We start from the raw sequence: 12,496 nt of genomic DNA on the forward strand, positions 1-12,496 counted from the left end.
TCAATATAATTTATGAATATTATTTGATCCTGTCCGAAGGCCGAATCAACGGACGCTAGGCACGGGGCACTCTTCGACTGCTGACGTGGATCTTCGACGGGTGGCACGATGCTCCGGCGAACCTGCACAGAAGTCGGGCCGGGAAGGGGTTCCCGGCGGCGACCCTCCGACGCTCAAGTCAGGTAAACAACGATGAAAAAAGGTGGCTCCCAAAGTCTCAGAACGCGTAGAAAAAACGTACCTCCGGTGAAAGATGAGAGACTTTATATAGGACTGTGGAGAAGCAGGTGCACACATATCGAGGTGTACACGTGTCCTCTGCCCATACCATAGTAAAGGCCTGTCAGTGAGCTTACCTGACCCCATACTGCTACAGTCCCAGCATGTCCTTGATGGGACAGCGGAATCCCCTATCATAAGATTTGGAGCATGGTCTACACGTGAAACCTACCTGCTGTCAGAAAAAGGTGTCTCTTGCCCTTTTCCACTTGATTCTTGCACTAACGAACGTCGGTCAGCCGACCGTCGAGCGTCCGGCCGGCTGGCCTCCGATAGTCCGGCCGGCCCATGTCCGTCTTCTGTCCGACCGGTCACGTATTATAGGGCACTTGGGAAACTATCGGTAGTGCTTTGCGGTGACTGTCAGCAGTATGTTTAATGTCTTCGGCTGAGCGTGCTGTACGCTCGGCCCTACGATCTTACCCAATGAGCGTCGAAACCCCTTCCATAAGGGTGCCTTTTGCCCTTAGCTAAACACCGGATGGCCGCTCGGACGATCAACCTAATTTATCCGGTCGTCCAATCTGGCCGCCCGGTCGGTCAGCCTAGCTGGTCCGACCTTCTTCGATGGACCGCCCGACCCTTTAACTTCCACGTAGCGTTGACCCCTTACAACGAGGGTCCCCTGTTCTTATCGCCGGATCATTATTCATAAATTTACTTGTATGTATTCAAATTTATTTATTTAGTTTAAGCAACTGTTTAAATTTATTTATTTAATTAATATTATATATATTAAATAAACATAAATAAACACTTGTCAAATGAAACCAAATATGTTTTTGGTTCATTTATAACCACCCTAAGTAAGAGAGTTCGCAGGAAGCCGCAATTATTGACGGGTTTGCCATATTCTCAGTGTTTCTCTTTTGTCCGTTTTGATGCTCGTTCACTTTTAATTGAATGCCCCTTTCGGCTCTACCGCCAACAAAACAACCACCGCGACCACCATAAACCTGGCCCATGCCGCCTCCCATTTTGGTTCGTCATTATTAGAGTTGAATAAAATTTAAATTCATTTAAAATAACTGATTCAAATGGAATTAATTAAACTTTCCATTTAATATACTTATTAATTTTATTAATTTTTACAAAATATTAATTATTTCAATTGAACATTACCGTCTTACTCTCTGTTTGGATGGGATGAGGTAAAGTTCATTAATAGAAGGGGATGGAAGGGGAAGGGAGGGAAAGTAATATATTTATCTTGCCCTTGTTTAGAAGGGATGGAAAGTTTAAAGGGATGGAAATGAAGGTTAAATATATAAATTTACAAAAATATCCTCTTATTTTTTTAATAAATCTGCATGTGAAAATATAAATAAGGATAAAATTGGGATAATTTTTTCTTACCCTTCCTTACACCCCAATTTGGAGTGTAAAGAATTTCGCTGATTCCCGAGCATACAAGGGGAAGCTTTATCCTTCTCTCCCCTTCCCCTTCATGACTCACTCTCTCCCAAACAAATGTTTTATCCATGTTTCTCTTTCCCTCTTTTTTACTCATCTCCTCCCAAACAGGGGTTAGTGTTATCATATACACGCGGGATTTAGGGTTTGATAATTATTACGCCTTTCCACGGCGGAATCGGCTTATTCTTTTCTCGTAATTACTTCTAAGCTCAACATTTACCCGTTCGGCTGGCGACGGTAACTTAGTGGGCCCCGCGGCGGGGCCCGCGAAGTTACCGGAGGTATTTGACTAGGATAAAAACAAACCGGGGAACGGGGACGTGACGATCCGAAATATCCTCGACGAATAGGCAACGTTTTATTTAAACAAATCGCGGATTGCTCTCTCCGTTTTAGATTCCTCTCCCCTTCCTTGCTCGCTCGCTTTGGTCTCGCTTGATCTCTCCGCTTCGCTGCGTCGCCTTCGTCCTCGATTCGTGCATTGGTAAGGCGGTGGAGGACGCGCGCGAGTGGGAGAGGTACGAGTGCGGGATCTCGGATCTGTCGATGGGACTTGGAAGGGTGAGATCTGGCTGAGGTAACTATTGGGATCTCCGGCGAGGTGTTTTGGTGTGACCGTCCTGTGGTTTTTCGAGGTCGCTTCTCCTAAAACGGCGTGGATTCTGTGAGCGATCACTCCTGATCTCCAGAGGTTTGCTGAATTTTTTTTACTTGGTTAATTTGTTTTTTTTTTTTTTGGCTTTTGACTATTTGCTTATTAGCGATGCAGTTACGAGTTAGTTTTGAAGAGTTGTTATAGTAATTCCTGTGCTAAATTATCGTAGCTTGAGCAATGACGGCGGATGCGATCGAGTTTAGTGTTGGATCTCGGGTCGAAATCGAGGGGTCGGTTGGTCTGGGTTTAGGGAAGGACGGTGATCGAAAGGTTTCAGGGGACGCTAATGGCATTGCTTGTTTGGTTGGTGAGGAGAAGGTCAGTGGTCGGACTGGAAGATTGATCGCGATGGGGAATGGTAATTTGGACGAATCATGGCAGCAGGATCTTGATGTGGATGTCAAATTAGATCCGGTTGCTGTAGGAGATCTAGAACCGATCAAGGTGAAAGGAGAAAATGGGGAATTGACTCCTGAGAAAGTGGGTGATCTCGATGGAAATACTGATTCCACTACAGATGTATCAGTGACCGTGGATGATGATTGCAAACATGTTACCACCCGTTGTGTTGTGGAAGAGGAAGGAGTCGAATCAGATTCAGGATCAGTGGCCAAGGAAGGAATAGGTGAAGCGCTCGAGGGAAGTCTAGGTAATGAGGTGCGAGATGAGAAGGTACGAGACATTGCAAGTGGAATCTGTGGAGTGAACGAAAAGGCATGCAGTGAAGAGGGCATTATGGAGCTGAGCTTGGAGAATGGTCAGGATCACGTAGAGGATGGTAGTAGTCGAGAAGCTGCTAAGCCAGACTTGCATGTTGAGGTAGAAAAACAAGAAAGCAAAATTCTAGTCAAGGATGCGGACTTTGAAAAAGAAGAATCAACTGCTGAAGTAGGGAAGGAGAGCAACGCTCTGGTTACAGCAATTGATAAACATAGCAATTTAGAATTATCAGTTTATGATGAAAATCAACAATGCGAGAGTTTAGGTATTGAGACACAACTAGAAGAGGAATCCAAAATATTTTCTGTAGAAGATGATAAACAAGAAAGCAAAAACGAACTTAAGCTTAACAATATCCACTATGAGAAAGAAGAGGTGACAGTTGTCATAGCTGATGAAAAGCAAGAAATTTTCACTTTGAATACAGATGATAATAGCCAAGCATATAGGGAGATGAATGTTTTATTGCTGGAGACAGAGGGGTCTGAGTCTGTGTTTAAAGCAACAAAAAAGCATGACCAAGAAAAGCTGGTTATTCCTGAAACTCATGTTTCAGACAATAAAGAGCAAGAAGCTTTAGAATTAGCTACCAAAGTAGAACTGATTGAGGAGCCTCAGGATCAAAGGATGTGTATTTGTAACCAAGGTGAATTGATATCAGCTGTTGAAGTTCAACAAGAACAGAATTTTGAGGGATTGGTTACAGAGAACCAGCCTTATGAATATTCTGCTGATCATGAGCATATTGGTCGGCCTACTTCAGAAGAATGTTTAGAAGAAAATAGGACACATATAGTTGTCAATAGTATAGCCAATTTAGAAACAGTAGATAGTAGTGGATGTTCCAAAGTTCACAACGATCTTCCTGCACCTGAGATTAGTGCCATGATTGATGAAGCTGTAGCAAGTGATGAGACCATTGGTGGCATTTTGATTGTTGAACAGTCCAATGATTTGCATCCCAAAGAAGATTGCTGCAGCTCAGATGTATCTTGTGTTGCTGAGAGCAAGTCACTGGATTCTTCTATTTGTCCCCAGACTCTGTCAAATTCTGACAATGGATCTTCTAGCTGCCAAGATGCATGCCCTTCAGAACAGGAAGCTGGCACGCCAAGTGCAGTTGATGTTCCCAGCCCAACAGGTACAATTAACAAAGCAGTTCTAGTATTAGAATTTATAAATTCAGGTAAAACTATCTTTTCTGATGTTGCTACTACATGTGCAGCGGGTAGATATGATGTAGCTGAAAATGGTAGTTGTATAGCTGAAACTAATGAACATGAAGTTGTAAATGATGTCGATGCCATTGAATCTGAATTTGCTGTTTCAAAGGAACCTGTAGAATCTAGCACTTCTTTGGATAGTTCAAATGAAGTAGAGAGGTCATTGGATGGTGGAAGCAATAGTGTCCATGGAGAAGCTGGAGTTCTAGAAGAGAGTCAGGAGCTAGTCAAAGATCATACTGCATCAAATTTATCTGTTGAAAAGGTGACGACCAGTTTTTGTAAACCACAAGCCTGTCACATAGTTAAAATTCCAAGATTTATTGACAATCAACTTTCGGTAAGCATACAAACAGCACAGTCAGAGGTGAATGAGAAAACACAAGGAAGGGATTCTATAAAAGTTTCTATTGAGAGGCAGAAGGTATCAGTGGATCCTGATGATTTATTAGATTACTTTCCTATTTAGTTTTTTTTATTGTTCTGTTTTATCCTCAGACGACATGTAATGAATTCTGGAAGAAATTTGAAGATGAAAAATCAGAAGAGCGAGCTGCAAGAGCTGTGGTTACTGCTAAACGCCAGCAGATGGACTCTCTCCAGTTAAGGATAAACAAGTTGAAAAATGTACAATCAATTGAGGAACTTGATTCCAAGGTGAGAGTTTCAGGTGATCTTGGTTGAGAGTGTTTCTCTTTTTATTCATCTTCAGTTACATGTTTTCTTGGTCAGATACAATCAATGGAATTTGAGCTTCAGCATGTAACCATGCCATTGAAACAAGAAAAGAAGTATATTCATGAGATTAAACAGTTGAGACAACAGCGGGACCAACTCACTTCATATGCGTACTCAAGTACTGAAATCAATGAGGCATTTGACCAAAAGGAACAGATTGATGAGCAATTTAATGTATTTTAGTTGAACTGTTGTAATCTTTTTAATGCCTTCCTTTCGTTTTATTTACAAACTAGTTTTTTGCCTGCAGCTTTTGAAGAAGGAACTGGATTCTCTTAGAACAGAGGTGCTGCGAACTGAAGCCAATGCAAACGCTGCAAGGAAGAAATATGATGAGGAACAACAGATTTTGAGACGTCTTCAACAACAATTCAGGGATGCTGATGCTCTTCGCCAGAAGGCATATGGGCATTGGCGAGAACTCAAAAATAAGTTAACTGAAAGGGTAAACTGTTTTCTATTGTTTTATTGTAATTTAATTAATCCTTAATATTTAAGAGTGGATGCACTGATATGATCTGATTATTATTTCTTTTCTATATGTTAGTAGATATCTTTTAAACACAGATATTGTTTTTTCTTTGCTGCCTGTTTTTCTATCCATTGTATATATCTTTATCATGATAATATTGTCAAACAATTTGAGATCTCCTTTTTCCAATGAAAAAGTGTATCTTGACTCCTACAGCTATTGATATGAGGATGCTCCATGCCCCATTAATCCCACTTCGACAAGTGTGGTAATCCATTATATAAATTGGTCTGTTGCTTAAATATACGAGTTTCTTGGATAAGTGGCGAATCGATGAACTAGTGTGATTGTGAGATCCCTTTATCTAAGTACATTTGTTTTTAGACTTCAACATAGATTATTTTTCTCTTGCTGTATGTTTTTCAGTCAAATGTTAATTGTGCAATGTGAGATTCCTAATGCTCTCTAATTATCTATGTAGATGTCCATACTTTTAGTCCGACAATATGTTGTTAATATATCCAACAAAGTGCTGTTAGTCTCTCTATCATGATGGAGAGATGGTATTGACTGAGTAATTTCTTCTCTAGATTTAACTTAAACCCTCTGTATAATTTCTTGTTTATTCAATAGAAAGTCGTGTATCTTCACAAACTTGGTTTGTGCAATGTGAGATTTCTAAGAGTTCTCTGATTATCTAGGAAATTGCCCATACTTCTTTTAATCTCTTCAACAATGTGATGTAGTCTGTTATGATGTAGAGATGGTATTGACTCAATAATTTCTTCTCTAAATTTAACTAAAACTCACTGTATAATTTCCTTGTTTATTCAATAGAAAGTGTTGTATCTTTATTCATCACAAAACTTGATGTCCACACTTAAATTCCAAAATTCATCTCCAAGTTCTTAATTCTTTGCATTGTTATTATACGCCGGGAAATCATTACTTAGCAATTATTATGCTAGCTTAATCTCAATTATATAAATTCTGAGGTGTTGCTTTAAATAATGATTGTTTTGGTCTAAACCTTGATTACATGTCACTTCTTTGCGCATATCACTTTATCTTATTTGGCAAAAGGTCATACGCTAATCCCGACCACCCCATAGCCATCTGTATAGAGATAAATCAAGAAATTGAACAGACCACCATATGGGAGGATATTTCTCCCGGTTTTCTTGGGAATCAACCATTCTTTAATTTGGCAATTCTACCATATGGTGACCAACTCAGCCAAGCCCGGGGGCATATCACTTTATCTTATGAAATTTATCATGCATGCTCAATAAGGCCGACTCAACTGATGCTGAATTTTTTGCACTGTTTCCATTTTGGTTGTTTTACTCATAGGATCTTTCCTCTGACCTCCCTTAGTACCCATCTTATATCATTTGTTGCCATAAGCCAAGTTGCTGTTAAGCCAGAAACTGAGCTGTTTTATAATGCATTTGTTTCAATTTTATCATCTTCAAATATCATGCTTAAAATCATTGGGAAGTTATACCTATGGCCATTGGATCTCTAAATGACAAGATTAATGCAGTTCATTTGCCCAATTTGTGACCTTTCTTATGGTGAATGCATGTGGTTTTCAATAGAATGAGATTTCACTCGTGAGACTATTTTTTTATATATTTATTGTATGAAAAATCTCTTAACAAGATTACTTTGGCACTCTGGTTTCTTTTGTATAAAATATGATTTAAATGAATCTATATTGTCTGCAGAATAAACATTTTAGCATGTACAAGGGTGATCAGATATCTGCTCAAAGGTATTTATATTCAAGAGATTTTGAGGGACTCCACACACATTGTAGCAAACAGGTATATATTTGGGATTTTACAAAGGCACAACATGTGGGTTTTAATGTTGTCATCCACTCTAGGTTGAAAATATAATGGACCTATGGAACAATGATGAGGAGTTTAGAATGCAATATGTTAAATCCAACTTGAACAGCACGCTGTGGAGACTTAAGACAGCTGATGGAAGATCTCTTGGTCCAGATGAGGAGCCGCCTGTTATTCAAACTAACCAATTCAGGGTTTCGGTCTCTCTTCCACAACAGCCCAAAATAAGTTATTCTGATCCACCTACATCGTTGGAAACAAAAGCTGGCACTTCCAAGGAAGTTGAATCCTTTCCGGTTCTGCCAGCAGCAAGAAAAGATCATCCTGTTAAACCTAAAAAATCATCGAAGCCTGCTTCAGAAATCTCTAATGTAGCTATAACCGCTAGAATTCCAGATAAAGAAATTGAAATTGATGAGAAGCTGAGCGTTCAAACACAGGCAGAAGAGGAGCTCCTAAAGAAACAAGAAGAGTTGGCTATGCAAAAAGAATTGAGAAAAGAAAAAGCTGCAGCAGAGTTAAAAGAACAACATCGCTTAGAAGAAATAGCAAAAGCCAAGGCGGCAGAAGAAAGGAAAAGGAGGCAAGCTCAGAAGGCACAGGCTAGAGCAGAGTTCCGAGCACAAAAGGAAGCTGAGAAAAGGGAGAAGGTATTGACACCAACTCAAGTTCCACCTCTATTTTTATTTATTTATTTATTTTTGCATATTTGTAGATGCGAACAAAGAAGCAGAAAAAGAAAGTCGTTGCTGCTGAAGACACAACGTCTATTCATGGTGCCGACGAATGCATTGCCCCCTCTTCCGTAACTACACAAACTACTAAGGAACTCAATGTTACAGCAGTACCATTGACAAAGAAACCTTCTAGGTCAGTAGCTGCAGCAAAGCAATTCAACAAGCCACAACCCATTCCTTTGCCACTTCGTAAGAAGGGAAAGAGGAAGATGTCCGCATGGATGTGGGTGCTTCTGACAGCCGTAGTAGTAGTCTTACTATTCCTCGCGGGCGATTACATCCCCTTCTCCACTTTTGGGTTCCAACAAATCGGCCTTTAAACGCATTCTAGTTGCATACACTACACACACAGACATAATATTAAGATTATGGTCTACAGAGGATGGGAATGGGTGTCATACGTGCGTGGCAACTGGCAACCATTCTTTGTGCACTATCATATCCAGTTTTCTTTCATTAGATTGCTCTCTACATAATATGATCCTTTTGGTTTGTGATTTGGTTTTAAACGATAGTACTATATTTATTGATTCGGTTGGGACATCGAGTTACTTATGTGCTGGCTAAATTTAAGATAGTAAGAATTCTGTATTTATCATGATTCATATCTGTATTTATCTAAGTCTAGTTTACGTGCTTTTTTCAGTTTCTGTAATTTCAAACTTACTCGGATGGGAAAGTTAGTAGTTAAACTTCTTTCTAAAGTCTAACTGATTGTTTTATTCTTAATAGATGATAATCTGTTTGAACATTGTTTATCTCAACTCCCTAGGATTTGCAAATTATCTTTGAATAACCTCAATTTTAATATAGCTTTGTACCTGGTGCACAGCAGGGATTCCTTTTGTCAAATGTCTTACTTTTACATGCATGTGTATTTTTATTTTACTTAAAATATGGAAAACTTTAAAGTAATTTTCGAATCAGTTTTCTGTGTTTAGTCAAATACAAATAAAATTAATAACTATTTAAGGTTAACTAATATACAAAATGCAATGTAATATAGATTTTCTCATGAGTTGTTTAGGAATATTATATTTCCTAAACAACTTAATATTTTCTCATTCTAAATTTGATTTATTATTTTTTTTTATGAAACAAACAAGGGAACGAATGTTGGATGGAAAAAAAATTTTTGCATTTGGCAAGAGATGAAAGAGCATTTGTATTTAGAGAAAATTTTACAAAAATTATTAATAATACTATCACTAATTATATTAATTATATTTGTTTATAGGATGGTTGAGTTACTAAAAATTTTCCTCGAGCTGTCTAATATTTAATGAGTGATAAATTGTAATCCAATTTATGAATATTATATTAGTTTTATAAAATAAAATATTATACTATATTTTAGAAAACTGTAAAAGATGGTAGGAATTTATGTATTGCCCCAAATTTTCGTAATAAACTCAAACATTGTTTAATTCATCCAAATACCTCCCTTAGGCCAATGTTAATCATATATTTTTTTAATATAAATCATGAGATATTTCAAAATATGCCCTTCTATATCCCTCCATCACATTTCCTTTTTTTTATATATCTATATAAAGAATAAAATCTTATTTTAAAAAAAAATCGAAAAAATAACATCGTCCGTTCCCCCTTTTGGTTTCCTTCCCCTGTTTCATTTAATAGTTGCCTTGTGATTTCCACAAACCTCCCTATATAAACAAAACCCCTGTTCTTCCTTTTGTGTTCGTCCGCTTCCTCTTCCATTGTCTTCGATCTCTCAGAAAGGCGGCGCCTTTGGATCTTCCTTTTGCGTTCCTCCCCTTCCTCTTCCATTTTCTTGGAAATCTCCCAGAAAGGCGGCGCCATTGGATGCTTTAGCAGCCCCATTGCTCTCCTCCTTCCATCCCTTTTTTTTTTGTAAGCGATCGATAAAGGTGCGATCTTGGCACTCTTCTGATTCGACGGTTTCTTGCTTCTTGGATCTTTTTGTTTGTTTTTATTCTTTCTCCTCGATTTTGGAAGGCAGATGAGCGATATGAGTCCAATGCTTCGATCGCCGACATGGCTGTGGCCGCTCCTGCGGACGAGCTTCTTCACGCACTGCGAAGTCCACGGCGACTCCAACAAGAGCGAGTGCAACATGTACTGCTTGGACTGCACCGGCGACGCGCTCTGCTCTTACTGCCTCCCGGAGCACAACGACCACCGATGCGTTCAGGTTCTTCTCGCCGTTTTTTTTTTCCTTGCTCGAATTAATCCAAATAAACTAATAAAAATCGAAGCTTGATGCGATTGGGGGTCTCTCTTTAGATTCGGAGGTCGTCGTATCACAATGTGATCAGGGTGTCGGAAGTGTCGAAGCTGATCGACATCTCCTCGATCCAGACCTACACCATCAACAGCGCCAAGATCGTGTTCCTCAACGAGCGTCCGCAGCAGAGGGCCGGGAAGGGCGTCGCCGCCGGCTGCGCGACCTGCGGCCGCGGCCTCTTGGATTCCTTCCGCTTCTGCTCCATCGGCTGCAAGGTGAGCTCCCGAACCTTTCAACAAATCACAATTCAAACCGACATTGGGCGATCGAATCCTCGACAAAGAAAGAATCTTTCTTTAACTTGTCAGCTTGAAGGAATGCGGACGGACCCGGAGCTGACGTTCGCCATCCGCCCGAAACCCCGACGTGAGTTGACGCGCCGATCCGAATCCGACGAGTCGACGTCGCCGCGGAGGACGACATCGTCGGCGCCGGCCGCCGGTGGCAGCTCTGGCGGAAGTAGCGTTTCTTCGGAGACTACTGGTTGGCGGCGCCCGACGTCCCGGCGAAAAGGCATACCTCATCGATCTCCATTCTAATCGATCAGAAAATATATCAAACGTAGGCCATTTGGAACTAATTAAGAAGGATTGATTATTTGTGTTTCGTTTAATTTTGTGAAGAAGGTTTATCTATCTATATATTGCAATATGTGCAACTGCATATCCATGCCTTCTTTTTTTCTCCATCATTTTCTCTCTTTTTTTTTTCTTTTTTTTTTCTATCACAACATTCTCAAATTTCATTCGTGCCCTTTTAACATTGATATATAAAAAAAAGGTTTTGGATAGTCAATTAGTTTAGGCCAATTTTACTGATTTTTATTATGATTTCTCACTATTTATATCTGACACATTAAAAATATAGTAAAAAATATTGACTTTTTATTTTTCAACTTTCCCTTTTAGGTAAAATGCACTCTTAAAAAGCATAGTGTTTAGGGTCAAAATTCAAAAAGGGTGTTTATTTTAAACCACTTATTATGTTCCATTTCACTTGTATATATTTTGCTTTACAAATAATTACTATATAATTATAGCAATTACGATTCTAAAATTATTATGTAATTATAATAACTATGGAATCGATAGTTACTACAACTATATAACTAAAATTATTATGTAATTATAATAACTATGGAATCGGTAGTTGCTACAACTATATAATTATAGTAGCTATAATCTCATAATTAGCTATAACATGTTGTTGACTAATATAGTTACTACAATACCGTATTAATAATCTTAAAATCGAAATATTATTAAAATATAATATTGATCATTATTAATTGATGAAATGTTCATATTATAATTGATCCGGTGGTAAGGACGGGGGACCCTCGTTAGCGGGAGGTCAACGACACGTGGAGGTCAATGGTCAAGAAGGTCAACCCCAAGGTTGTGCCGAGTGGACAGAGGTCGTGCCGAGCGGAGTAGCGGGCCGACCGAGCATCCGGCCGACCGGACATCCGACCAGGGGTCTCCCGGACCGGAAGAAAGACAGACCGACCAGGGGTCGTGTTTTCGATGCTCAAGGTAAAAGAGTCTATAGGCCGGGCGCATCCGAGCACATGAGCAGGGCTTCCCCGCCCGGGCCGAGATATGCGCAGTCCCGGAGGCCATGAGCGCCGAGCGACTGGTCCGCTCGACCCGGGAACAGGTAAGAGCGCTAGGAGACAAAAAGGACAGCTGGTAACTTCATTCTCGAGACACCTGCCGTCGATAAACAGCATGGTCGGCGGCCGGAACGGACAGAGTATCGTACGGTGGAAGTTTCCACCGTCACATCCGGGATATGCTCGGACGATTGCGGAATGGCGTCAGGCATGCTTTTCTGACACACCCCCTACTGAGGTATGTTTGGGGAAGCGTGCACGCATCGAGAAACGTGCACGCGCCTCCCCGGGGTCCTATATAAGGACTCTCAGACTTCGACGGAGGTATGCGATTCTGATCACTGTAGCCACAGTAGCGTTACCTTGCTCCTCTTCTTCTCCACTGCTTGACTTGAGCGTCAGAGGGTCGTCACCGGGAAACCCCTCCCGGCTCGGCTTCTTTGCAGGTTCGCCAGAGATCCACATCACTAGTCGAATACAGCGGAGAGCGTCACGTCCCCAGTGTCCATCGATTCA

At 40.3% G+C, this 12,496-nt stretch overlaps 2 protein-coding genes across 4 annotated transcripts; both read left to right on the top strand.

The window, feature by feature from the left end:
- The first annotated feature begins 2,037 nt into the window (after positions 1 to 2,037).
- On the top strand, positions 2,038 to 8,701 carry LOC121974284. 3 transcript variants are annotated; one of them, XM_042525273.1, is made up of 9 exons: positions 2,038 to 2,386; positions 2,457 to 4,211; positions 4,296 to 4,717; positions 4,792 to 4,950; positions 5,026 to 5,205; positions 5,282 to 5,476; positions 7,234 to 7,332; positions 7,395 to 8,009; positions 8,075 to 8,701. In XM_042525273.1, the coding sequence occupies exons 2-9, from the start codon at positions 2,528 to 2,530 to the stop codon at positions 8,414 to 8,416; spliced, it is 3,696 nt and encodes a 1,231-aa protein (XP_042381207.1). In that variant the 5' UTR covers positions 2,038 to 2,386; positions 2,457 to 2,527; the 3' UTR covers positions 8,417 to 8,701. The 3 variants fall into 3 exon arrangements, with proteins under 3 accessions (XP_042381207.1, XP_042381205.1, XP_042381206.1); XM_042525271.1 differs by having other exon boundaries at positions 2,465 to 4,211; XM_042525272.1 differs by having other exon boundaries at positions 2,520 to 4,211.
- A 1,388-nt stretch (positions 8,702 to 10,089) lies between these two features.
- LOC121977222 (protein RGF1 INDUCIBLE TRANSCRIPTION FACTOR 1-like) lies at positions 10,090 to 10,904 on the top strand. Its single transcript, XM_042529816.1, has 3 exons — positions 10,090 to 10,266; positions 10,365 to 10,580; positions 10,674 to 10,904. The coding sequence occupies exons 1-3, from the start codon at positions 10,090 to 10,092 to the stop codon at positions 10,902 to 10,904; spliced, it is 624 nt and encodes a 207-aa protein (XP_042385750.1).
- The last annotated feature ends 1,592 nt before the right edge of the window (positions 10,905 to 12,496 follow it).

The sequence above is a fragment of the Zingiber officinale genome, chromosome 4B (genome assembly GCF_018446385.1).
Source record: "Zingiber officinale cultivar Zhangliang chromosome 4B, Zo_v1.1, whole genome shotgun sequence".
Classification (NCBI taxonomy): domain Eukaryota; kingdom Viridiplantae; phylum Streptophyta; class Magnoliopsida; order Zingiberales; family Zingiberaceae; genus Zingiber; species Zingiber officinale.